This window comes from Thunnus thynnus, chromosome 9, assembly GCF_963924715.1.
Source record: "Thunnus thynnus chromosome 9, fThuThy2.1, whole genome shotgun sequence".
Taxonomy (NCBI): domain Eukaryota; kingdom Metazoa; phylum Chordata; class Actinopteri; order Scombriformes; family Scombridae; genus Thunnus; species Thunnus thynnus.
This window is the reverse complement of record NC_089525.1, coordinates 24,534,109-24,558,201: the sequence shown is the minus strand read 5'-3', so window position 1 is coordinate 24,558,201 and position 24,093 is coordinate 24,534,109. Positions and strand designations below refer to the sequence as shown.

Genomic DNA, 24,093 nt, shown 5'->3' with positions numbered 1-24,093 from the left:
AAAACTATTTGATCAATAAAAGACATCACTATTTTATGTTTAGTGCTAATTGAAAGGCAATATTGTCATTTTTATATGAATCCTACCATTCTTAAATGCACATCTTGAACATGGCAATAAGTACTAAGAATTTTCAACAAACTCAGATTTTCAACAAGCACATAGAAACTTTCCCTCTTTAGTGGATGAATGTGAAAACAGCCTTCCAGTGTAAAACTCTGCACAGTGAAGGCCGAACATCCAACTGAAGGAACAAGAAGCAAAAAACATTTTCGAGTGGAGGGGGACTTTAAGTTGCTGTAATAGTAATTTAAAAAATGAACAATTGAAATCTCCACCATTAAACATAATCTTGGTTTTGCAGAATTACTCAACATCAAGGTTTTGTTTGGAAAGATGTCTCTGAACATCTTTAGGTTTGATTTTGAGTTTGATAGGGTTAGTATAAATCAAACACTGAGATGAATCGTGCTGGAAATGGACACTATATCAACCCATCAATCACAAAAAATAGCACCTGCTATGTTTTTTTAAGGATTCTGGAAACCAGGCTACTGGCCAATAAATATGGTAGTAATGACGACAATGCTCTAAAAACATCACTTCTTCTTCTCACTAATGAAAATCTGACAAATCATCCTTTCTTGATATATGACCCCAACAAGATAAATTAAATCCAATTTATGGTGGTAATTGTGTGTGTCCTGAACAACTTGACCATAACTATCGGCTGAAAAGTCCATCCAAATATCATAGAAATCTAGACAAAATGTTATGAAGAAGAGTGTTTCAGGTTCTTGTAGTTCACATCAAGATTGGATTAAATCATCTCTTGTGTTTACTCTCAGTGTCAGTAATAGAAACCCACCATGAAACATGAAACAAAAGCTCACTGTTGGTGTTGTTTCATGTGTTTGGGTTGGAAAGATGTCTGATATTATTTCCACTGTGGTAGTACATGGAAACGTCAACATAACGAGCAGCCAATCAGATTGTTCTGAAATTGTTCCCTCCCATTTCATATGATTACATTAAGGCAGATCATCCTCTGATACTGTTTAAATTAACTGCTGTCTTACATGAATTAACAAGAAAATGCTGTTTGGATTTTATATCCTGCTCATGCTCAGAGTTGGGCGTAAGTATATAAAGTCAGCTTTACTCCAGATATATTTAAATTATATTGTCATCTTCTTGCAGCAATTTAGCAGAAAGCATATATGATTCTATATATGTTGTTTATTATTGTTCTGTGTTTATCTTTATCTTTTTTTCAGGATGCGCAGACAATCAGATCTTTGTGACAAAGACTGTTGGTGTTGGAGATAATGTGACTCTGACATGTATCCGCCAGAAAGCTGAGTCTGGAGCAACCTTGTTCTGGATCAGGCTTGTTGCTGGAAACATACCTGAATTCTTGGGAGGAACATTTGCCTTTGATTATGATCATGTTAATAAGATTACTCACATTACAACAAAACAAGAGCCTGGAACATTTGTCCTGGATATTGATAAAGCTAAGCTAAGCGATGCTGGACTTTATTACTGTATAAAAGTAGAACAACTTACCATGACATTATTAAACGGAACATTTCTGAGGATTGAAGGTAAATAAAAGTCAGTGAGCGAAGATTTCATGTTCCTTATATGTAATCATCAGCTTATCTGCTTACATTCAACACCATTTATAACAGCAGTTTACATATTTATATTTTAATGTTTCCGTAGTTTATAAGTAAGTGTTTTTCATATATGAATGAATGTGACTACTTTTTTCATTAAAGTGAGTAAAACATGTTCATAATTTGTATTTTCACTTCCCCAGGACCAGAACCTGATATCACTGCCATCACTCAAGACTTTCCATCTGATCCAGTCCATCCAGGAGACTCTGTGACTCTCCAGTGTTCAGTGCTGTCTGACTCTGAGAATAAAAAGTGTCCAGAAGAACAAAGAGTGTACTGGTTCAGAGCTGGATCAGATGAATCTCATCCCAGTTTTATTTATGCTCATGGAAACAGTGGTGATGAATGTGAAAACAGTCCTGAGACTCGCTCTCCACAGAAATGTGTCTACAGCTTCTCTAAGAACATCAACTCCTCTGATGCTGGGACTTACTACTGTGCTGTGGCCACATGTGGAGAGATATTATTTGGAAATGGAACTAAACTGGACATTGAAGGTAAATTCATTTCTATATAATGGTGAAATTATTCTATCTATGTGTTTTATTAGGAGTTAAGTACAATCCATTTAGATCAAAAAACATTTGTTCTTCTTTGTATCATCTTATCAAATACCATAAATTAGTTATTGCTATTTTGGAACCTTAAATTATTTATTTTATTTTATTATTTTCATGATGCTTCAGTTGTCAGCTGGTGGAATTTACAGAAGGCCAACACAATTATCCACCTGCTGTGTGCTGCTTTGGCTATAAGTCTGGTTGTAACAGCCTTCCTCATATATCGCAATGGTAAGAGAAATTACTCAAACATTAATCTATCAAACAGTATCTAGTAACAGCTATAACATCTTTAGATTGACATCAGAGCTGTGTATAAGTCATATTATTATTATTTTATAATACAGCTGCTGTTTCTCTGCAAACAAATGCTGAAATAGCCAGTGGTGGTCAACAAAGTCAGCAGGTAAGGAATTTAAAGATAATATGTAATTTGAGAAGCATGTTTTATCTGTTTGCACATCCTTACATTGACTTGCCATCTCACAATATTTTGGGATTTATTTCCTCAGAGATATGAGAAGTCATTGGTTTATTCTGCAGTAACCTTTACTAAGAAGAAAGCTGGCAAAGCAGGGAGAAGGAATGCAAAAGCAGCAGAAGAAAATTGTGTCTACAATACTGCCAGGGCTTAGGGGTCAGATTAATTCACACACCAGATTGTTTCTCATATAAAGTTTTTCTCTGTCACATTATCTGTGAAAATAGAGTTTAAGCTGTTCTAGCACATGCCTTTCACCTCTGAACTCTGTAACATAATGATTTTTAATTTTGGATGAAATATGTTTTGTGTGTCATTCTGTTTGTGTCATTGTTTAATATATTTATTACTTCAAAAAAGAAAATGAATCATCATGATGCAAAAATAAGAACATTTAATAGTTAAACATTTAGAATAGCCTTTAGCGTACTATATCTTTTAAATGTTGTTTAATGTTTCAAGCTTGTGATGACACCAAAACTGCCTTTTTAAAAGATTCATCTTGAAAGAGTTGGTTTGAAATGAATTAGCCATGAGGAAAGTTTCTTATATGACGCTCATCTATTATCATTGCCATGAAATTGATGTTTGTGTACAAGTTTCACTTTAGTTTTAAATAAACAAATATGCATCATGAAATTTGAAATCATTCTGTTTGTATCATTGTTTAATATCTTTGAATCTTATTACCTCAAAAAGAAAAATTAATCATCACAATGAAAAAATAACAACATTTAATAGTTAAACATTTTGGGATAGACTTAAGCATTTTTTCAAGCTTTTGATGACACCCAAACTGGCTTTTAAAGATTAATCTTAAAAGAGTTGGTTTGAAATTAATGAGCCATTAGGAGAGTTTCTTATTTGCCTCTTCTATCTGATCTGCATCTTTCAGGCTTGAACATCTCACATGACCTTCATCTATTATCATTGCCATGAAATTGATGTTTGTGTACATGTTTTACTTTAGTTTTACATGAACAAATATGCATCATGAAATTTGAATTTTGAAGAGAAAAGCAGTTGAGATTGTTTGTTTTTCTCAAGAACTGAATCTTTCTCAACTTTTGAGAGCAGTCTGTCTGGAAATCTGCTGGGTGCAACACTTTTCTGACTGATGTTCAACGTCCTCCTATCACTGTCTGTGCACATTATACTGTAACTCTAAAACAAGCTAAGCTACGGACCTCTGCAGAGAGTTGGGGAGCAGTGTAAAGGTCCTGCTCTGCCTATAGAGAGGGGTGTTGCTGGTTGTGGTAATCTGATCTAACATCAGAGTAAACACACTGTGTGTTCTCTCTCCTCATTTTATTCCCTCTTTTCACTTTAATTGTGGGTAAATCCAGCGTTGCATAGTTCACTTCCTTTGCTTCACCACCCTATAAAACATAAAGTATTTGTGTGTTATTAAATAATGTAGAGATTACAACCGTAACATCATTACCTAAACAATAAAGTTATTCTCTTAGATGGCTTATTTAATCAGTGTCATTAGCCTAAATGTGAAATGTGTTATTGATTATTCATTCCTCTGTCATGAATATTTACCAGAAGCACAATTACCAGGTTGTTTGATTGATCCATGGTTGATGTTTCAAGATTATGAGAAGCTCCTGCTGCTCCTGTTAATAAAAGTAAAACTTTGAGTGTGTTCACAGTGGTAATATGTTTACTGATGTCATATCAGGGAACTTTGTGTCATTAAAAAACAGAAATGAACAAAACAAGACTTTGATCACATTCATAAGGTCTTCGTTTTACAGTTATACACTTGTGATGTGCCCAGCTTCAGTCCCTTGTGGCCCCTGAGCACTGAGCAGACACTAGTGAAGAGCTTTGCTCATTGGAAACTAGATTATGACATCATGTAACATGTGAACTTAAATGTTCAATACACATATACAGTGCTGCTTGAAAGTTTGTGAACCCTTTAGATTTTTCTGTATTTCTGCATAAATATGACCTAAAACATGATCAAATATTTACACAAGTCCTAAAATTAGATAAAGTGAACTCAATTAAACAAATAAGACAAAAAAAACTTTTTCATTTATTTATTAAGGAAAATTATCCAAACTTACATATTTGTGGGAGGCAAAATTAAAGCTGCTCTGGATGGCATTACCCTGGCCTCCAGCACCACCGTAAGGAATCTGGGAGTTATCTTTGATCAGGATATGTCCTTTAACTCCCACATAAATCAAATTTCAAGGACTGCCTTTTTCCACTTACGTAATATCACAAAAATCAGGCACATCCTGTCCCTAAAAGATGCAGAAAAACTAGTTCACGCATTTGTTACTTCTAGGCTGGATTATTGCAATTCCTTATTATCAGGCTGCCCTAACAAGTCTCTAAAGACTCTCCAGCTGGTCCAGAATGCAGCTGCACGTGTATTGACTAAAACTAGAAAAAGAGACCACATTTCTCCCATTTTAGCTTCACTACATTGGCTTCCTGTAAAATCTAGAATAGAATTTAAAATCCTTCTCCTAACTTACAAAGCCCTTAATGGTCAGGCACCATCATATCTTGAAGAGCTCATAATACCGTATTATCCCACTAGAACACTGCGCTCCCAGTATGCAGGCTTACTGGTGGTCCCTACAGTCTTTAAAAGTAGAATGGGAGGCAGAGCCTTCAGCTATCAGGCTCCTCTTCTATGGAACCATCTACCGGATTCAGTCCGGGGTGCAGACACCCTCTCTATGTTTAAGAGTAGGCTTAAAACTTTCCTTTTTGATAAAGCTTATAGTTAGGGCCGACCAGGCTCGCCTTGGATCAGCCCTTAGTTATGCTGCTATAGGCCTAGACTACTGGGGGACTTCCCATGATGCACTGAGCTCCTCTCTCCTCCTCCTCCTCTCCATCTGTATGCATTCATGTAACATCAATGCATGTCACTAACTTTGCTTCTTCCCCGGAGTTTTTTTTTTGTGCTTTCTCATCTCACAGAAAAACCTGACTCCCGGGCCGAACCTTCGCGGTCCTTCACAGTCCTGATGGCATCCTTCCCTGTCTATTGATGCTTGTGCTTGTTGTTGTTGTTGTTGTGATTGTTTTTCTTCTGTCCCCCCTCCCCCTTTCCCTCTCTCTTTCTCTCTCTCAACCCAACCGGTCAAAGCAGATGGCCGCCCACCAAGAGCCGGGGTCTGCTTGAGGTTTCTACCCGTTAAAGGGGAGTTTTTCCTTACCGCTGTCGCCAAGTGCTTGCTCATGGGGGAATTGTTGGGTCTCTGTAAATTAAAGAGTACGGTCTTGACCTGCTCTATGTGAAAAGTGCCTTGAGATGACTTCTGTTGTGATATGGCGCTATATAAATAAAGATTGATTGATTGATTGATTGAAAATTATGTGAACCCTTGCTTTCAGTAACTGTTGTGACCCTCTTTTGCAGCAATAACTTCAGCAAACGTTTCCAGTAACTGTTTATCAGCTCTGCACATTTGCTTGGAGGAATTTTAGCCCATTCCTCCTTACAGAATAGTCTCAATTCAGGAGTGTTGGTGGGCGTCTTTGCATGAACTGCCTGCTTCAGGTCCTTCCACAGCATTTCTTTAGGATTAAGGTCAGGACTTTGACTCGGCCATTCCAAAACATTGTCTTTCTTCTGCTCTAACCGTTCTTTGGTAGAAGCTAGTTTGGGAAATTAATATAATTTGACAAAAATATAAATACTTTATAGTGACCTCATAAAATGGTTCACTTCTTAAACGTTTACAATATTGTAACACTACAAAAAATAATGTTCACAAAGATATATTTTATTTTGACACTTTTTAATTGTAATAGTGACAAACAATGAAAAAGCAACATCTAACACTCACTGAAGATGCTGTTATTAGTCTTTGGAGCCATTTCTGAACAAACTACTGTGCCCAAACTCTTCATAATGAATAAACATGTCACCATGCAACAATGTGGCTCATTGACATGTTTTTAATAGTTTTTGGATAACTATGGAAGTCTACAGCACAGACGAATAGGATTTGGATACACAGAAAATACTTGTAAGTGGGATTAATTCATTGTTGGTTTGGTTTCTGTGCATGTAAATTGTCGACAATAAGACAAATATATAAAATGGCCAGCCATGTCCTTTCAACTCAGATTTAAGGTGAGCACAGAGAAACTCTCCCACTTCAGCAGATTAATGTGAAACCAGTGTTTGAGTGTCAAACTCTGCACATACATCATTCTGCACTGTGAAGGTCCAACATCCAAATGAAGTGACAAAAAGCAAAACACATTTTGAGTGGAGGGGACTTTAACTGAAACAAAAAAGTAAAATATAGTGAACCTAATGTTGCAATGTTCACAAACTCTCCTCCCATTAATGAAGAAAATGAGAACGGCAATCACAGTCACACAGCAGGCCAACAGTGCTCCAAGTACAAGAACAACTGGATCCAACTCTGATCCTGGAACCAAAATATTTCCAAGGACACATTAAACATTATTTATTAATGGACTGTCAGGAGTAATCATTTGCTATTAGAAACTGAGTGAGAATAATTACATTTTGTCAACAATCTAAATAATTGTTGAATTACTGTTGGAAGTATTTAAGTATTTTACTCTTTTTACTTTTACTTTCTATGTGTATGTTTACTAGAATATTTATAGTATTTAGTAGTATGATCTTATTTCATTTGAGTTTTGGGTGAAAAACAATGTATGCATGAAGTATTATTATGGATGAATTAATCCTTTTTCAATATTTCTGAATGACAAACTTACATAATGGGATAATTATTAGATTTTGTTGACTTTTCGTATCATGTTCTTATTAACATTAAGACACCAGGCCCTATTTTTGTGGAGATGCAAGACCAACCAGTGCCCTGACTGTTTGGTATTTTCCTGACCTTGAAACTCACTTTGCCTGTCTGTGTGGCAGAACACATGGTGCACAGGTGTGAGGTTCATTCAAATGAAGGAGCACAAAGCAAGTTGTTTTATTTTGGTTGGAATTTGATTAGAATTATGGATGAAATAGTGTTGGTCCGATTCAATCATATAAACGTCTTCACCAATTTTTTTGTTTTCATTTCTATCACTATCATAGTAGCCTAACTAACTGATATAAAATCCAACACCATCTGTCTTTGGCTACAGATTTGTGGTGATGAGTGTTCATGCTGTGGTGCAGACATTTCCTGAAGAAAAGTTTTCCCTCTGTTCATCTCTCATTATCATGCTTAACTGTGATTGGCACAGCTGTTTCTGAGCTGAGACCATGAATGTGACTGGCTGAGAGAGTATTTAATAATCACTACACCGCACTTGGTGCTGCTGTACATACAGAACCAAAATTGCACGTGTGCATGAAGACGCTCACACAGTCAGTGCACCTACCACGCTGCACTTGTTGTTGCACTTGTGCGGTTAAAATAGGGCTCTAAGACACCTTCTTAAAAATTTTAAGAAGTATAAAAAATACCTAATTAAAATTTTTGTAATGACATATACTCCTTCTCCCTTATTTAAAATTCATAATCTATGAATATGTAAATATTGTTCATTTCAAAGGCTCAACTACCAGACGCAAGATGTTTCCACCTTTACCAAAGAGTCAATTCTCAGTGTATGTGCACCAAAGGCTTCAAGTTTCTACATTACACTTGTGTAAGATACAAACTGGACCAGAATTGGCTTCCAAACTAGTTGTAAAATCACAACAAGTCTGCACATACATCATCTGCATGCTAACATTCAAACATCCAGCTGAAGTAACAAGAAGAAGAACATATTTTTGAGTGGAGGGGGACTTTAAACTTTGGAGAAGGCAACAAACTAATAATACATTCTTAAAAGGCCATAATCTAATGTTTTCAAAGTATTCTCTATATTCTGACCACTTGAACTATAATTAAGTTTAATGTTTTTGTGTCTGTAATTCCTGTTTTTGTGTTTTGCTTAGATTAGCACAAACATAGATGCCTTTGTCTAACAACTGTGTGTGTATTTAAAGATGGAGCTATGGAGCAATGTTTTTACCTTTATGTTTGGATATTGCCACCTACCAACACATGCACACGGCACAGGCAGGAAATGACCCGTGTAAATTTCTTTTAAACAAAGAGTTATATTTTCATTGTTTCTTACCAGAACACCCTACGTGCTTCCTTTAGACATACTTAACTCTTTCCTCATAAAACTTCTAAAAAAACACTTACTTAATATTTTGAAACCTACAGTGTTTACAGCCATGTTTGTTAGCCATCAGTGATCTTTTTACTGTAGCAATGCTGTGTTTCTAGCCACATTACCACAACAGAGTGTAGAATAGTGTGAAACTGTCAGCACAAATGTGTAGAGGTGCCTGTAATGAAGCTAGAAATAGCAAACACGATGCCATAACTTGAAATTATTCACACACACCCATATATTTTCAATTATTTTGGCTGATAAGGCATCTGTTCAGGTTGACCCTGGCAAGGTTAGAAATATGCTGGAGTTAACATGAGGTCACTGGATTTCGTGAACTAATCACAATGATAAAAGTGTAAGAGATGCAACAAAGCTAACAATAGTCATGTAGATGTCAGTCAGACAGCCTGTAGACACAAGGGGTGTTGCGTTATACCAGTATTGACGATAATCATGATATTTAAAAAATGAAATATTGATATCATATAATAACATAATATAATATAATATAATATACATATGATAATGTAGTGTAAATAATCCAGCGCTTCTTAAAACCCCTTAATGTTGCGACTTTTAAGTACACAACTATGCTATGTACACAACTCCTGTCTTTAAGTGGGTACCCATGCAACACATCTTTGGAAAGCTAAGATTCTTGTGATTCGACTGATGCAAACCATCTCAAGATACCATGGCAACAGCAAGTACAATCAACGACTCTGTCAGACCACCAAAAAACAAACAATTACAAAATACATGCTACTCATCTATGAAGCCTCATATTATTCTGCTGACTGATGCAAATCCAACAAAAATGGTCTTCTTAGATTCGCAAAAGTTCAGTTGATCCAATCCATTAAAATATTTAGTCCAAAACACATTATTACATCAATAAATATCCACAAACGGCTGTTGCATCATGTAAACATTAGTGACATCTTTGTATCAAAATGGCGGTTGCACTCTGACCTTTCAATTGACGCCTCACTTGACCCAATGAGCTTTCATGTCCTGTCCACAGCCTTCAATACCCAACGAGAGTCCATGGTGAAAGGAGGTGCCTGCCCCTCTTCTTCCATATAAAGACCGAGCCAGTAAGAACAGATTCTGCCAATGACTGGCGCTTCAAATAGCCAATGAAATTCCAAAAATGACCATATGCTGCTTTATTGCTTTTTATAAAGCCACAACATTGAAATTGTGCAAATTGACTCACATTCATCAATTGTTTTGACTCTTTTACATGCACAAAGTTTTGTTTCAAGAGGGGAAAAGCACTATAATGTGTTTATGCTTCAGTTACTCTGTTATTTGGTGTCTCTAAATGGCCTTTTTTGGAAGACGGCTACACATACTCTTAGAAAAATTAGTAAAATATTTATTTTCTGTAGCATGTACAGTTATGGTTACGACTCTCTTTCCACCTCTCTACACTCGTATTTTGAGTGTAATTCATTTGCCAGAAAAGAAGCAAAACATACAATAAACAAAGTTAAAGATTTGACTGATAGCATTTTCTTTTCAAATTTTCTATAGATATCGCAATAATATCATTATCTTGAATTTTTTCATGTTGTGAAAATCTGATATCATGACAGCCCTCATAGACATCCACACAGATATGAGAATCAGCCACAACAAGTGAATTCATCCGTGTGTGTGTGTATTATGGGTGCGCAGGGCTTTTAATGGGAAGTCAGCTTATACATTGGAGCTCTTTACTGACCCACAACAAATAGACCTAATGGCTGCATGCAACAAAATCATCATGTCTTCACAGTAAAGACAAAACCCCAATGATGTTTTTGGGTGCACTGGCATATAACTTGATAGCTAATGGGAAACAACATAGTCACTGCTGGAGTTGGAGCTGTATTTTTCATCTTTCAGTGTAGGCTAGCTGTTTTGCTTTCAGTGTTTGCATTACATTAAGATAATCTCATCCTGAACCTGATGTTTGTGTTGTTTTGTTTGTGTAATCTATACAAAAGTAGATGAATAGCCCAATGAGCATGTCACTAATTTAATTTCAAATCTGTATTTGTTAGAATTTGGATGTTCAAATCAGGCTTAAGAGGAGGATACATTAGAAATAACATTAACTACAACATAAGTGGTAGCCTACAGGTTTCAGGGGCAGTTGCAGGGGAAAGCCAGAGCAAATGTGACCAAAACCACACAGTGTGTGTGCAACAGCTACTGAGAAAAAAGCTGTGGTGGGCCATTTCTCCGCCCATTGACCCACCACTGAGGCTGTTTACTCAGAATAGACCTGACTGTGAGCTTCAACAGGATATACTGTAGGTAGTGAGATTAAAGCAGGAGAAACAAGCTGCTAGAGCTTTCGGCAGGCTAATTTTTATTGAACAAATTGAAATGATTGTTTGAAATGTTCATTCTAAGTACAAATAATGTCTATGTCTGTTTTTAACAGTGAAACCATAGACACATGAACAGATTATAGCAAGGTGCTCAAATAATAATCGAGCAAACTTTTACTTTCAGATCATGGGTCAAACCAACTGGGGTGGGACCAGTGAATGAGTAGCACTCCCCCTCTCACAGCAGCTACCAATGAAAACAACAGATTACATCGAAAGCCCAACCACAACAATGCCTAACTTTCAATGCGTCATTTCTTGGCTGTTGTTGCTTGTCCGTGTGTGTTTATCTGTGTCTGTTTGTGTGTCAGTTGCCAGCAGTACTGTGCAACAAAAGAAAAAGCAGAAAGCACAGAGCAGGACACATCACTGTGTCCGGGAACCACTGGTTAAACTGTATGGTGATTTTAATGTGTCATATCAACACTTGTAGTAGTAAGAGGGTTAGGGTTAGTTTTTTGTCAGACGCAACCACAAACAGAACTGCATCTTCAGACAAGTGTTGCTACAGTTTTGACCCTTTACATTACCAATCTATCTACTTTCATTATCTTTCATTCTCATTCTCATTCTCTAACTCTACACCTACATACAAGTAGGTGAAGGAAGTAGTGTCAGAAACCTCCACTTTTTTATTTTTTTGATACCAGAGCCTGTGGTGTTGCACTTGATTGCATTATAGTGTCAGCTGGTTCTGTCTTGTTATTGTGAATGTGTCCACCACTGTTCATGGGGAAGCAAGGTGGCATTTTTACTGTTTTACTACATGTTAAAACCTTTCTTTTATTACAAAAAACATCCTTTTGGGATAGCCTGTCAGTGATTAACATGCTGCCTCTCAACAAGGTCTTGGGTTCAAATCTCAACGGGGGTATTTTATTTGTGATTTTCTCCCTTTATTACACAAGTCCCCTTTCTCAGATCAAAACATACAGGTTAGCTGACTCAAAAATTCTAAACTGCCTGCAGCTGAATTAGTTTCTGTGATAGCGCTGTGATAGAGTTGTGCTCTGCTCTTCTTTCACCAGCCCCCTGACTAGAATCGTCAGCTCTTCCTGCAGATGTGACTGACAGGCACAGTGGGCGGGAACATCTGGATTGGCTCCTCCCACAATATGTAAGACATCCCTTCTGTCTTTGTGTATCAGTGTGGCAAAGGGCTGGATGCATTTTTTAAAATTTAATATTAGATTTACTAATTTCCTATTTAACTGAGTGCTACAGATATTATTGCAGGATTTCACACCAGACCTAGAGACTTAGGCCTCTTTATTCACAGATATGCAGTATTTTGGGTGATATTAGTATTTAAAGGCTAGTGGCATCTGTACCCCCTTTAAAATGTAAATTTAGCTAGCGAAAAGTTTATTGCAAATCTTATCTTCTGTTTGGTGAGTCATATGACTTAAAGAGTGCAGTGATGTACAGAAAGAGCAAATTACATATGTTTTGATCAAATCCAATCTAGTTGGTGCCATGCTGTAGTGCAAAATTATTGGATCACCAAAAGACACTATTTTATTCACTATTTTATGTTCATTGCTAATTGAAAGGTAATATTGTCATTTTTATATGAGTCCTACAATTCTAAAATACACATCTTGCACATGGAAATAAGTAATTTGATTCAATTCACTTCAATTTTATTATATATTATAGCGCCAAATAATAACAAAAGTTATCTCAGGTCACTTTTCACATAGAGTAGGTCTATGTGACAGCAGCAAGGAAAAAACTCCTCTTTAACCAGAAGAAACGTCAAGCAGAACCGGGCTCTAGGTGGGCCTTGACTGGTTGGGTTGAGAGACAAAAAGGGAGGGAGGGGGAGAGGGGGGAGGGAGTGGGAGAGGGGGAGACAGAAACAGAGAAGCATAATAACAAAAAAAAATAACAATAACAATGATAATAATAATAATAGAGATATTACTAGCAATAACAATAGCAATAATAGCCAGAGAAGGTGTCCAGGCAGGATACCCACAGGACCACGCCATCATCCATCAGACTCTGAAGTTTCCTGCGAGACAAGAAAGCACAAAATCTCTGGGGATGAAGCCAAGTTAGTAACATACATTAATGGTACATGAATGCATACAGATGGAGAGGAGGAGGAGAAGAGAGGAGCTCAGTGCATCACAGGAAGTCCCCTGGCAGTCTAGGCCTATAGCAGCATAACTAAGGGTTGATCTAAGGCAAGCCTGGCTGGCCCTAACTATAAGCTTTATCAAAAAGGAAAGCTTTAGGCCTAATCTTAAATGTAGAGAGGGTGTCTGCCCCCTGGACCGAATCTGGAAAATGGTTCCACAGGAGAGGGGCCTGATAGCTGAAGACTCTGCCTCCCATTCTACTATTGGAGACTCTAGGAACCACAAGTAAGCCTGCATTCTGGGAGCACAGTGTTAAAGTGGGGTAATAGGGTACTATGAGCTCTTTAAGATATGATGGTGCCTGACTATTAACAGCTTTGTAGGTGAGGAGAAGGATTTAAAATTCTATTCAGGATTTAACAGGAAGCCAATGCAGTGAAGCTGAAATGGGAGAAATGTGATCTCTTTTTCTAGTTTTTGTCAGTACGCACGCAGCTGCATTCTGGACCAGCTGGAGAGTCTTTGGAGACTTATTAGGGCAGCCTGATAATAAAAAAATTGCAATAATCCAGCCTATAAGTAACAGATGCGTGGACTAGTTTTTCTGCATCTATTTGAGACAGGATGTGCCTCATTTTTGCAATATTATGTAAGTGAAAAAAGGCAGTCCTTGAGATTTGTTTTATTTGAGGGTTAAAGGACATATCCTGATCAATAACTCCCAGATTCTTTACAGTGGTGCTGGAGGCCAGGGCAATGCCTTCTACTGTCATTCTATATCATTAGGTAATGTGTAACTAAGGTGTTTAAGGCCAAGCATAATAACTTCAGTTTTGTCTGAGTTTAGTAGCAGAAAATTGCAGGTCATGCAGGTTTTTATGTCCTTAAGGCATGCTCGGAGTTTCATTAACTGATTAGTTTAATCTGGTTTCATCGATAAATGTATTTGAGTATCATCCGCGTAACAATGAAAATTTATAGAGTGTAATATTACACATTACACTTTAATATTACCTAAAGGAAGCATATATACGGTGAATAGTATTGGTCCAAGCACATAACCTTGTGGAACTCCGTGTCTCACTTTTGCCTTCATGGAGGATTCATCGTTAACGTGTACAAACTGAAATCGATCTGATAAATAGGACTTAAACCAGTTTAATGCAGTTCCTTTAATGCCAATTAAGTGTTCCAGTCTCTTAATAGGATGTGATGGTCAATGGTGTCAAATGCGGCACTAAGATCTAACAAGACAAGTACAGAGAGAAGTCCTTTGTCCGATGCCATTAGGAGATCATTTGTAACTTTCATCGGTGCTGTCTCTGTGCTATGATGTGCTCTAAATCCTGACTGAAAATTCTCAAATAAACTATTGTTATGTAGAAAGTCACACAACTGATTGGCAACTGCTTTCTCGAGGATCTTAGAGAGACAGGGAAGATTAGATATGGGTCTATAGTGGGCTAAAATGCCTGAATCAAGAGTAGGCTTCTTAAGAAGAGGTTTAATTACAGCTACTTTAAAGGACTGTGGTTCATAGCCTGTTACTAAAGACAGATTGATCATATCTAGTAAAGAATTGCTAACTAAGGGTAAGACTTCCTTAAGCAGCATAGTTGGGATGGGGTCTAAGAGACAGGGTGATGGTTTAGATGAAGACATTGTTGAACTTAGTTGAGGAAGGTCAACTGGAGAAAGACAGTCTCAATATATATCAGGCTTTACAACTGTTTCTAAGGTAAGTAGTAAGTATTATATAGACTTTTCTACAGTGGGTACTGACATTAACATCCAGTGCTAATGTTCAGTTCCAGTGCAGGAAGTAGTGTGCAGTTCATGAAGTATGGTGTCTGTCATAGTCTGTCATCATACTGTGGTTTATTGCCATTACAATGATCTTTCCCGAACAATAACGAAGTAGTTTTACTTAAAATCCCCTCCAGACATGTTGTAAGATATAAAAAGAATACTCTGCTGAGAATAATAATGTGTCTAATATGTTTTTTCCAAAAATCAAAAAGTCCAATTTTCTAGTTAAAATCCTTAAAATGACATCTCCTTCTCTCTCATTGAAAAATCTTTGAATATGCCATTATTATTCATTTCAAAAGTAGATAAATGTGAAAAGAGCCTTCTAGTGTCAAACTCTGCACATATATCATTCTACACCGTGAAGGCTGAACATCTAACTGAAGGAACAAGAAGCAAAACACATTTTTGAATAGAGGAGGACTTTAAGTTGCTGTAATAAAAATATGTATTTATATATACTGAACAATTGAAAACTCCAACATTAAACATAATCTTGGGTTTGCAGAATTACTCAACATCAAAGTTGTTGTCACTGAACTCCTGTTGATGTCCTGTTTGATAGGGTTAGTATGGACCAAAAAATGGGATAAATTGTGCTGGAAATCACCCCAACAATCACAAAAAAAAGTTTTATGAACAGCAGTGTTTAAGATTATTGTGCTTCACATCAATACTGAATGAAATCATCTCTTGTGTTTACTCTCAGTGGCAGTAATAGAAACCCACCATGAAACATGAAACAAAAGCTTGCTGTTGGTGTTGTTTCAAGTGTTTAGGTTGGAAAGATGTTTGATATTATTTCCACTGTGGTAGTACAATGAAACGCCAACATAACAAGCAGCCAATCAGATTGTTCTGAAATTGTTCCCTCCCATTTCATATGATTACATTAAGGCAGATCATCTTCTGATACTGTTTAAATTAACTGTTTTCTTACATGAGTTAACAAGAAAATGCTGTTTGTATTTTATATCTTGCTCATGCTCAGAGTTGGGCGTAAGTATAAAAAGTCTTCACTCTGGATATATCAATTATATTGTCATCTTGTTGAAGCAGTTCAGCAGAAAGCATATATGATTTTATCTGTCTGTTGTTTATTATTGCTCTGTGTCTTTTTTTTCAGGATGTGCAGACGATCAGATCTTTGTGACAAAGACTGTTGATGTTGGAGATGATGTGACTCTGACATGTACCCGTCAGACATCTGAGTCTGGAGCAACCACCTTGTTCTGGATCAGGCTTGTTGCTGGAAATGTACCTGAATTCTTGGGAGGAACATATGCCTTTGATTACGTTGGTGTTAATAAGATTACTCACATTACAACAAAACAAGAGCCTGGAAAATTTGTCCTGGATATTAATAAAGCTAAGCTCAGCGATGCTGGACTTTATTACTGTATAAAAGTAGACATACTTAACATGACATTATTAAAAGGAACATTTCTGAGGATTAAAGGTAAATAAAAGACAGCAAGCAAAGATTTCACGTTCCTTATATGTAATCATCAGCTTATCTGCTTACATTCAACACCATTTATAACAGCAGTTTTCGTGTATAAATGAATGTGTGTAACTGTTTTCATTAAAGTGAGTAAAACATGTTCATAATTTGTATTTTCACTTCCCCAGGACCAGAACCTGATATCACTGTCATCACTCAAGACTTTCCATCTGATCCAGTCCGTCCAGGAGACTCTGTGACTCTCCAGTGTTCAGTGCTCTCTGACTCTGAGAATAAAAAGTGTCCAGAAGAAGACAGAGTGTACTGGTTCAGAGCTGGATCAGATGAATCTCATCCCAGTTTTATTTACGCTCATGGAAACAGTGGTGATGAATGTGAAAAGAGTTCTGAGACTCGCTCTCCACAGAAATGTTTCTACAGCTTCTCTAAGAACGTCAGCTCTTCTGATACTGGGACTTACTACTGTGCTGTGGCCACATGTGGAGAGATATTATTTGGAAATGGAACAAAACTGGACATTGAAGGTAACTTCATTTCTCTATAATGGTGAAATTATCCTATCTATGTGTTTTATTAGGAGTTAAGTACAATCCATTTAGATCAAAAAACATTTGTTCTTCTTCTTATCAAATACCGTAAATTAGTTATTGCTATTTCGTAACCTTAAATTATTTATTTTGTTTCTTTTTTTCATAATGCTTCAGTTGTCAGCTGGTGGAATTTACAGAAGGCCAACACAATTATCTACCTGCTGTGTGCTGCTTTGGCTATAAATCTGGTTGTAACAGCCTTCCTCATATATCGCATCAAGAGAAAATCTTGTGATTGCTGGAACGGTAAGAGAAATTACTCAAACATTAATCTATCAAACAGTATTTAAAAACAGCTCTAACATCTTTAGATTGACATCAGAGCTGTGTATAAGTCATATTATTATTATTTTATAATCCAGCTGCTGTTTCTTTGCAAACAAATGCTGAAACAGCCAGTGGTGGCCAACAAAGTCAGCAGGTAAGGAATTTAAAGATAATATGTAATTTGAAAAGCATGTTTTATCTGTTTGCACATCCTTACATTGACTTGCCATCTCACAATATTTTGGGATTTATTTCCAGAGATATGAGAACTCATTGGTTTATTCTGCACCAACCTTTACCAAGAAGATAGCTGGCAAAGCAGGGAGAAGAAATGCAAAAGCAGCAGAAGAAAATTCTGTCTACAATACTGTCAGGGCTTAGGGGTCAGATTAATTCACACACCAGATTGTTTCTCATGTAAAGTTTTTCTCTGTCACATTATCTGTAAAAATAGTGTTTAAACTGCTCTAGTACATGCCTTTCACCTCTGAACTCTGTAACGTAATGATTTTTAATTTTGGATGAAATATGTTTTGTGTATCATTCTGTTTGTATCATTGTTTAATATATTTATTACTTCAAAAAGAAAATGATGCAAAAATAAGAACATTTAATAGTTAAACATTTAGAATAGTCTTTAGCATATCATATCTTTTAAATGTTGTTTACTGTCTCAAGCTTGTGATGACACCCAAACTGGCTTTTTAAAAGATTCATCTTGAAAGAGTTGGTTTGAAATGAATTAGCCATGAGGAAAGTTTCTTATATGACGCTCATCTATTATCATTGCCATTAAATTGATGTTTGTGTACATGTTTTACTTTACTTTTAAATAAACAAATATGCATCATGAAATTTGAATTTTGAAGAGAAAAGCAGTTGAGATTGTTCGTTTTTCTCAAGAACTGAATCTTTCTCAACTTTTGAGAGCAGTCTGTCTGGAAATCTGCTGGGTACAACACTTTTCAGAAAACACACATTCTGACTGATGTTCAACTTCCTCCTATCCCTGTCTGTGCACATTATACTGTAACTCTAAAACAAGCTAAGCTACGGACCTCTGCAGAGAATTGGGAAGCAGTGTAAAGGTCCTGCTCTGCCTATAGAGAGGGGTGTTGCTGGTTGTGGTAATCTGATCTAACAATAGAGTAAACACACTGTGTGTTCTCTCTCCTCATTTTATTTCCTCTTTTCACTTTAATTGTGGGTAAATCCAGCGCTGCATAGTTCACTTCCTTTGCTTCACCATCCTATAAAACATAAAGTATTTGTGTGTTATTAAATAATGTAGAGATTACAACCATAACATCATTACCTAAACAATAAAGTTACTCTCTTAGATGGCTTATTTAATCAGTGTCATTAGCCTAAATGTGAAGTGTGTTATTGATTATTCATTCCTCTGTCATGAATATTTACCAGAAGCATAATTACCAGGTTGTTTGATTGATCCACCGTTGATGTTTCAAGATTATGAGAGGCTCCTGCTGCTCCTGTTAATAAAAGTAAAACTTTGAGTGTGTTCACAGTGGTAATATGTTTACTGATGTCATATCAGGGAACTTTGTGTCATTAAAAAACAGAAATGAACAAAACAAGACTTTGATCACATTCATAAGGTCTTCGTTTTACAGTTACACACTTGTGATGTGCCCAGCTTCAGTCCCTTGTGGCCCCTGAGCACTGAGCAGACACTAGTGAAGAGCTTTGCTCATTGAAAACTGGATTGTGACATCATGTAAAATGTGAACTTAAATGTTCAATACACATATACAGTGCTGCTTGAAAATTTGTGAACCCTTTAGATTTTTCTGTATTTCTGCATAAATATGACCTAAAACATGATCAGATATTTACAAGTCCTAAAATTAGATAAAGTGAACCCAATTAAACAAATGAGACAAAGAAAAAACTTTTATTTATTAAGGAAAATTATCCAAACTTACATATTTGTAGTAGGCAAAATTATGTGAACCCTTGCTTTCAGTAACTGTTGTGACCCTCTTTTGTAGCAATAACTTCAGCAAACGTTTCCAGTAACTGTTTATCAGCTCTGCACATTTGTTTGGAGGAATTTTAGCCCATTCCTCCTTGGTGTTGGTGGGCGTCTTTGCATGAACTGCCTGCTTCAGGTCCTTCCACAGCATTTCTTTAGGATTAAGGTCAGGACTTTGACTCGACCATTCCAAAACATTATCTTTCTTCTGCTCTAACCATTCTTTGGTAGAAGCTAGTTTGGGAAATTAATATAATTTGACAAAAATATAAATACTTTATAGTGACCTCATAAAATGGTTTGCTTCTTAAACGTTTACAATATTGTAACACTACAAAAAATAATGTTCACAAAGATGAATTTTATTTTGACACTTTGTAATTGTAATAGTGACAAACAATGAAAAAGCAACATCTAACACTCACTGAAGATGCTGTTATAAGTCTTTGGAGCCATTTCTGAACAAACTACTGTGTCCAAACTCTTCATAATGATTAAACATGTCACCATGCAGCAGTGTGGCTCATTGATATGTTTTTAATAGTTTTTGGATACGATGGAAGTCTACAGCACAGATGAATAGGATTCGGATACACAGACAATACTGTGGGATTAATTCATTGTTGGTTTGGTCTCTGTGCATGTAAATTGTTGACAATATAAAATGACCAGCCATGTCCTTTCAACTCAGATTTAAGGTGAGCACAGAGAAACTCTCCCACTTCAACAGATGAATGTGAAACCAGCATTTGAGTGTCAAACTCTGCACATACATCATTCTGCACAGTGAAGGTCTAACATCCAAATGAAGTAAGAAAAAGCAAAACACATTTTGAGTGGAGGGGACTTTAACTGAAACAAAAAAGTAAAATATAGTGAACCTACCGTTGCAATGTTCACAAACTCTCCTCCCATTAACGTAGAAAATAAGGACGGCAATCACAGTCACACAGCAGGCCAACAGTGCTCCAAGTACAAGAACAACTGGATCCAACTCTGATCCTGGAACCAAAAAATTTTCAAGGACACATTAAACATTATTTATTAATGGACTGTCAAGAGTAATCATTTGCTATTAGAAACTGAGTGAGAATAATTACATTTTGTCAACAATCTAAATAATTGTTGAATTACTGTTGGAAGTATTTAAGTATTTTACTCTTTTTACTTTTACTTTCTATGTGCATGTTTACTAGAATATTTATAGTATTTAGTCAAAAGTATGATATTATTTTATTTGAGTTTTGGGTGAAATACAATGTATGCATGAAGTATTATTATGGATGAATTAATCCTTTTTCAATATTTCTGAATGACAAACTTACATAACGGGATAATGATTAGATTTTGTTGACTTTTCGCATCATGTTCTTATTAACATTAAGACACCAGGCCCTATTTTTGTGGAGATGCAAGACCAACCAGCGCTCCGACTGTTTGGTATTTTCCTGACCTTGAAACTCACTTTACCTGTCTGTGTGGCAGAACACATGGTACACAGGTGTGAGGTTCATTCAAATGAAGGAGCACAAAGCAAGTTGTTTTATTTTGGTTGGAATTTGATTAGAATTATGGATGAAATAGTGTTGGTCCGATTCAATCATATAAACGTCTTCACCAATTTTTTTGTTTTCATTTCTATCACTATCATAGTAGCCTAACTAACTGATGAAGAATCCTACACCATCTGTCTTTGGCTGCAGATTTGTGGTGATGAGTGTTCATGGTGTGGCGCAGACATTTCCTGAAGAAAAGTTTTCCCTTTGTTCATCTCTCATTATCATGCTTAACTGTGATTGGCACAGCTGTTTCTGAGCTAAGACCATGAATGTGACTGGCTGAGAGAGTATTTAATAATCACCACACCAACTGATCTTTATTCACCCTCACCCAGCCTTTTTGCACTTGGTGCTGCTGCACACACATAAACCAAAATAGCACGTGTGCATGAAGACGCCCACACAGTCAGTGCACCCAAGACCTACCACGCTGCACTTGTTGTTGCACTTGTGAAGTTAAAATAGGGCTCTATGAAACCTTCTTAAAAATTTTAAGAAGTATAAAAAATACCTAATTAAAATTTTTGTAATGACATATACTCCCTCTCCCTTATTTAAAATTCATAATCTATGAATATGTAAATATTGTTCATTTCAAAGGCTCAACTACTGGACGCAAGATGTTTCCAACTTTTCCAAAGAGTCAATTCTTAGTGTATGTGCACCAAAGGCTTCAAGTTCCTACACTACACTTGTGTAAGATACAAACTGGACCAGAATTGGCTTCCAAACTAGTTGTAAAATCACAACAAGTCTGCACATACATCATTCTGCATGCTAACATTCAAACATCCAGCTGAAGTAACAAGAAGAAGAACATATTTTTGAGTGGAGGGGGACTTTAAACTTTGGAGAAAGCAACAAACTAATGATACATTAAAAAGCCAAAATCTAATATATTTTAAGCAGGCTGAATATATTTATGCAAAATCTATTCATGATTTAAATACAACTGTAAATACATACTTGTATCCACTTTAGTTCCTTCACCAAACAGGATCTCTCCACATGTGACCACAGCACAGTAGTAAGTCCCAGTATCAGAGGAGTCCTGTATAGTTTTGGACAGACTGTAGACACAGCTCCTCTCCACAGGTTTATCACTCCTGTTCCTGTGAGTGTAAATGATGCCTGGATGAAATCCTCCTGATCCAGCTCTGAACCAGTACACACTGTGTACACCTGGACACTGATCTGTGTTTTCTGTTGTGTTCTTGGAGAGCAGTGAACATTGGAGAGTCAGTGCGTCTCCCAGCTGGACTGATGCTGTCTCCGGACTTTGTTTCACATAGACTGATTTCTGCTGATTGTTGTCTGTGTGATTCAGTAAAACAACATTAAAAAGAAACGCAACAAAAGGAATTCACAATCTAAATTATTCGAATGACTTAAAAACGTAAATGATCATTAAAATAAGGCACATATTATTTTTACCGTTCACAACCAAGAATGTGCCATTGACGAAAGTCGGTGAAAATGATGTTCCTTTCTGACAGAAATATGTTGCTTCATCCTCTTTGCTTACATTTCTGATGATGAGAGAATACTGAGCATCCTCTTTTGCGACTGTGAAACGTGACTTAAATTGGTCACTGACTGTTACTGTGCCGATAAGTCTTGCAGGATCCGGGGCAGGGCGGAGGATCATCATCGCCATCATGAGCCACACCTGGGCCCGATGTGGTCGTGACTTTAAAGCTTGGCCTTCTACAGAGTTTCTCTCTCCTCCTTCATCTCGCCTCTTCCATTCCGAGCGCGGCACGGCACGGCTGTTTTGTTTTTTTGTTTGCTGACAAACACATCCACACATGCCTACAGTACTGATTACTGACTTCCACGTTTTTTCGTTCTCATTCATTATTTTGTAAATAAACACTTATCCTAAGTTGCAAAAACTCGTCTGGTTTCCCATATTTTGTCGCAGCCTATGAGCCGGGCTGTGACAAAAAGGGAAACAACTTAGTTACTGCCAGAGTTGGAGCTGTATTTTTTGTCTCCCAGCATAGGCTAGCTGTTTTGCTTTCCGTGTTTGCATTACATTAAGCTAATTTCATCCTGAACCTGATGTTTGTGTTGTTTTGTTTGTGTAATCTATACAAAAGTAGATGAATAGCCTAATGAGCATGTCACTAATTTAATTTCAAATCTGTATTTGTTAGAATTTGGATGTTCAAATCAGGCTTAAGAGGAGGATACATTAGAAATAACATTAACTACAGCATAAGTGGTAGTTTACAGGTTTCAGGGGCAGTTGCAGGGGAAAGCCAGAGCAAATGTGACCAAAACCACACAGTTGCGTATAATATGTTTCTTTGTTAAAGAAAATGTTTACTAAAAAATGCAGTATAAAATGTAGGGAGACAGCTACTCAAATGACTAAACACCTCCATCTTTCTTGTCTCACAGCACTTTGTAAAGGCATTCTGCACATCTGTCTTGAGAACAATTGAGCAAAGTCACATGCAACAGCTTCACTGAGAAAAAAGCTGTGGTGGGCCATTTCTCCGCCCATTGACCCACCACTGAGGCTGTTTACTCAGAATAGACCTGACTGTGAGCTTCAACAGGATATACTGTAGGTAGTGAGATTAAAGCAGGAGAAACAAGCTGCAAGAGCTTTCGGCAGGCTAATTTTTATTGAACAAATTGAAATTATTGTTTGAAATGTTCATTCTAAGTACAAATAATGTCTATGTCTGTTTTTAACAGTGAAACCATAGACACATGAACAGACTATAACAAGGTGCTCAAATAATAATCGCGCAAAACTTTTATTTTCAGATCATGGGTTAAACCAACTGGGGTGGGACCAGTGAATGAGTAGCACTCCCTCTCTCACAGCAGCTACCAATGAAAACAACAGATTACATCGAAAGCCTAACCACAACATTGCGTCATTTCTTGGCCATCGTTGCTTGTCAGTGTGTGTTTATCTGTGTCTGTTTATGTGTCAGTTGCCAGCAGTACTGTGCAACAAAAGAAAAAGCAGAAAGCACAGAGCAGGACACATCACTGTGTCCGGGAACCACTGGTTAAACTGTATGGTAATTTTAATGT

General features: G+C 36.8%; 3 protein-coding genes and 1 long non-coding RNA gene across 4 annotated transcripts; 3 read left to right on the top strand and 1 right to left on the bottom strand.

The window, feature by feature from the left end:
• The first annotated feature begins 974 nt into the window (after positions 1–974).
• On the top strand, positions 975–2,202 carry LOC137188699 (signal-regulatory protein beta-2-like). The gene is made up of 3 exons (XM_067598324.1): positions 975–1,138; positions 1,278–1,607; positions 1,826–2,202. The coding sequence occupies exons 1-3, from the start codon at positions 1,096–1,098 to the stop codon at positions 2,200–2,202; spliced, it is 750 nt and encodes a 249-aa protein (XP_067454425.1). The 5' UTR covers positions 975–1,095.
• A 164-nt stretch (positions 2,203–2,366) lies between these two features.
• On the top strand, positions 2,367–3,322 carry LOC137189772 (uncharacterized). Its single transcript, XR_010929738.1, has 3 exons — positions 2,367–2,476; positions 2,593–2,651; positions 2,758–3,322. It is a non-coding gene; the product is annotated as an uncharacterized lncRNA (long non-coding RNA).
• Positions 3,323–16,094: 12,772 nt separating this feature from the next.
• LOC137188698 (signal-regulatory protein beta-2-like) lies at positions 16,095–17,168 on the top strand. The gene is made up of 3 exons (XM_067598323.1): positions 16,095–16,158; positions 16,286–16,618; positions 16,792–17,168. Exons 1-3 carry the CDS (start codon positions 16,116–16,118, stop codon positions 17,166–17,168), a joined length of 753 nt encoding a protein of 250 aa, XP_067454424.1. The 5' UTR covers positions 16,095–16,115.
• A 1,062-nt stretch (positions 17,169–18,230) lies between these two features.
• Positions 18,231–22,693, bottom strand: LOC137188697 (uncharacterized). Its single transcript, XM_067598322.1, has 5 exons — positions 22,471–22,693; positions 22,003–22,350; positions 20,363–20,479; positions 18,916–18,974; positions 18,231–18,731 (listed from the first exon to the last, which is right to left on the bottom strand). Exons 1-5 carry the CDS (start codon positions 22,691–22,693, stop codon positions 18,582–18,584), a joined length of 897 nt encoding a protein of 298 aa, XP_067454423.1. The 3' UTR covers positions 18,231–18,581.
• Positions 22,694–24,093: the final 1,400 nt, after the last annotated feature.

Excerpts from the sequence above, each read along its gene's own strand:
- LOC137188697 (XM_067598322.1), bottom strand. The coding sequence starts at position 22,693 with ATGGCGATGATGATCCTCCGCCCTGCCCCGGATCCTGCAAGACTTATC. Across the intron at positions 20,480-22,002 it reads AGGAACTAAAGTGGATACAA|GATCAGAGTTGGATCCAGTT; the intron begins GTATGTATTTAC and ends TTTTGGTTCCAG. Across the intron at positions 18,975-20,362 it reads AGTTTGTGAACATTGCAACG|GAGCAGCAGGAGCCTCTCAT; the intron begins GTAGGTTCACTA and ends TTTTATTAACAG.
- LOC137188699 (XM_067598324.1), top strand. The coding sequence starts at position 1,096 with ATGCTGTTTGGATTTTATATCCTGCTCATGCTCAGAGTTGGGC. Across the intron at positions 1,139-1,277 it reads GCTCATGCTCAGAGTTGGGC|GATGCGCAGACAATCAGATC; the intron begins GTAAGTATATAA and ends TCTTTTTTTCAG. Across the intron at positions 1,608-1,825 it reads AACATTTCTGAGGATTGAAG|GACCAGAACCTGATATCACT; the intron begins GTAAATAAAAGT and ends TCACTTCCCCAG.
- LOC137188698 (XM_067598323.1), top strand. The coding sequence starts at position 16,116 with ATGCTGTTTGTATTTTATATCTTGCTCATGCTCAGAGTTGGGC. Across the intron at positions 16,159-16,285 it reads GCTCATGCTCAGAGTTGGGC|GATGTGCAGACGATCAGATC; the intron begins GTAAGTATAAAA and ends CTTTTTTTTCAG. Across the intron at positions 16,619-16,791 it reads AACATTTCTGAGGATTAAAG|GACCAGAACCTGATATCACT; the intron begins GTAAATAAAAGA and ends TCACTTCCCCAG.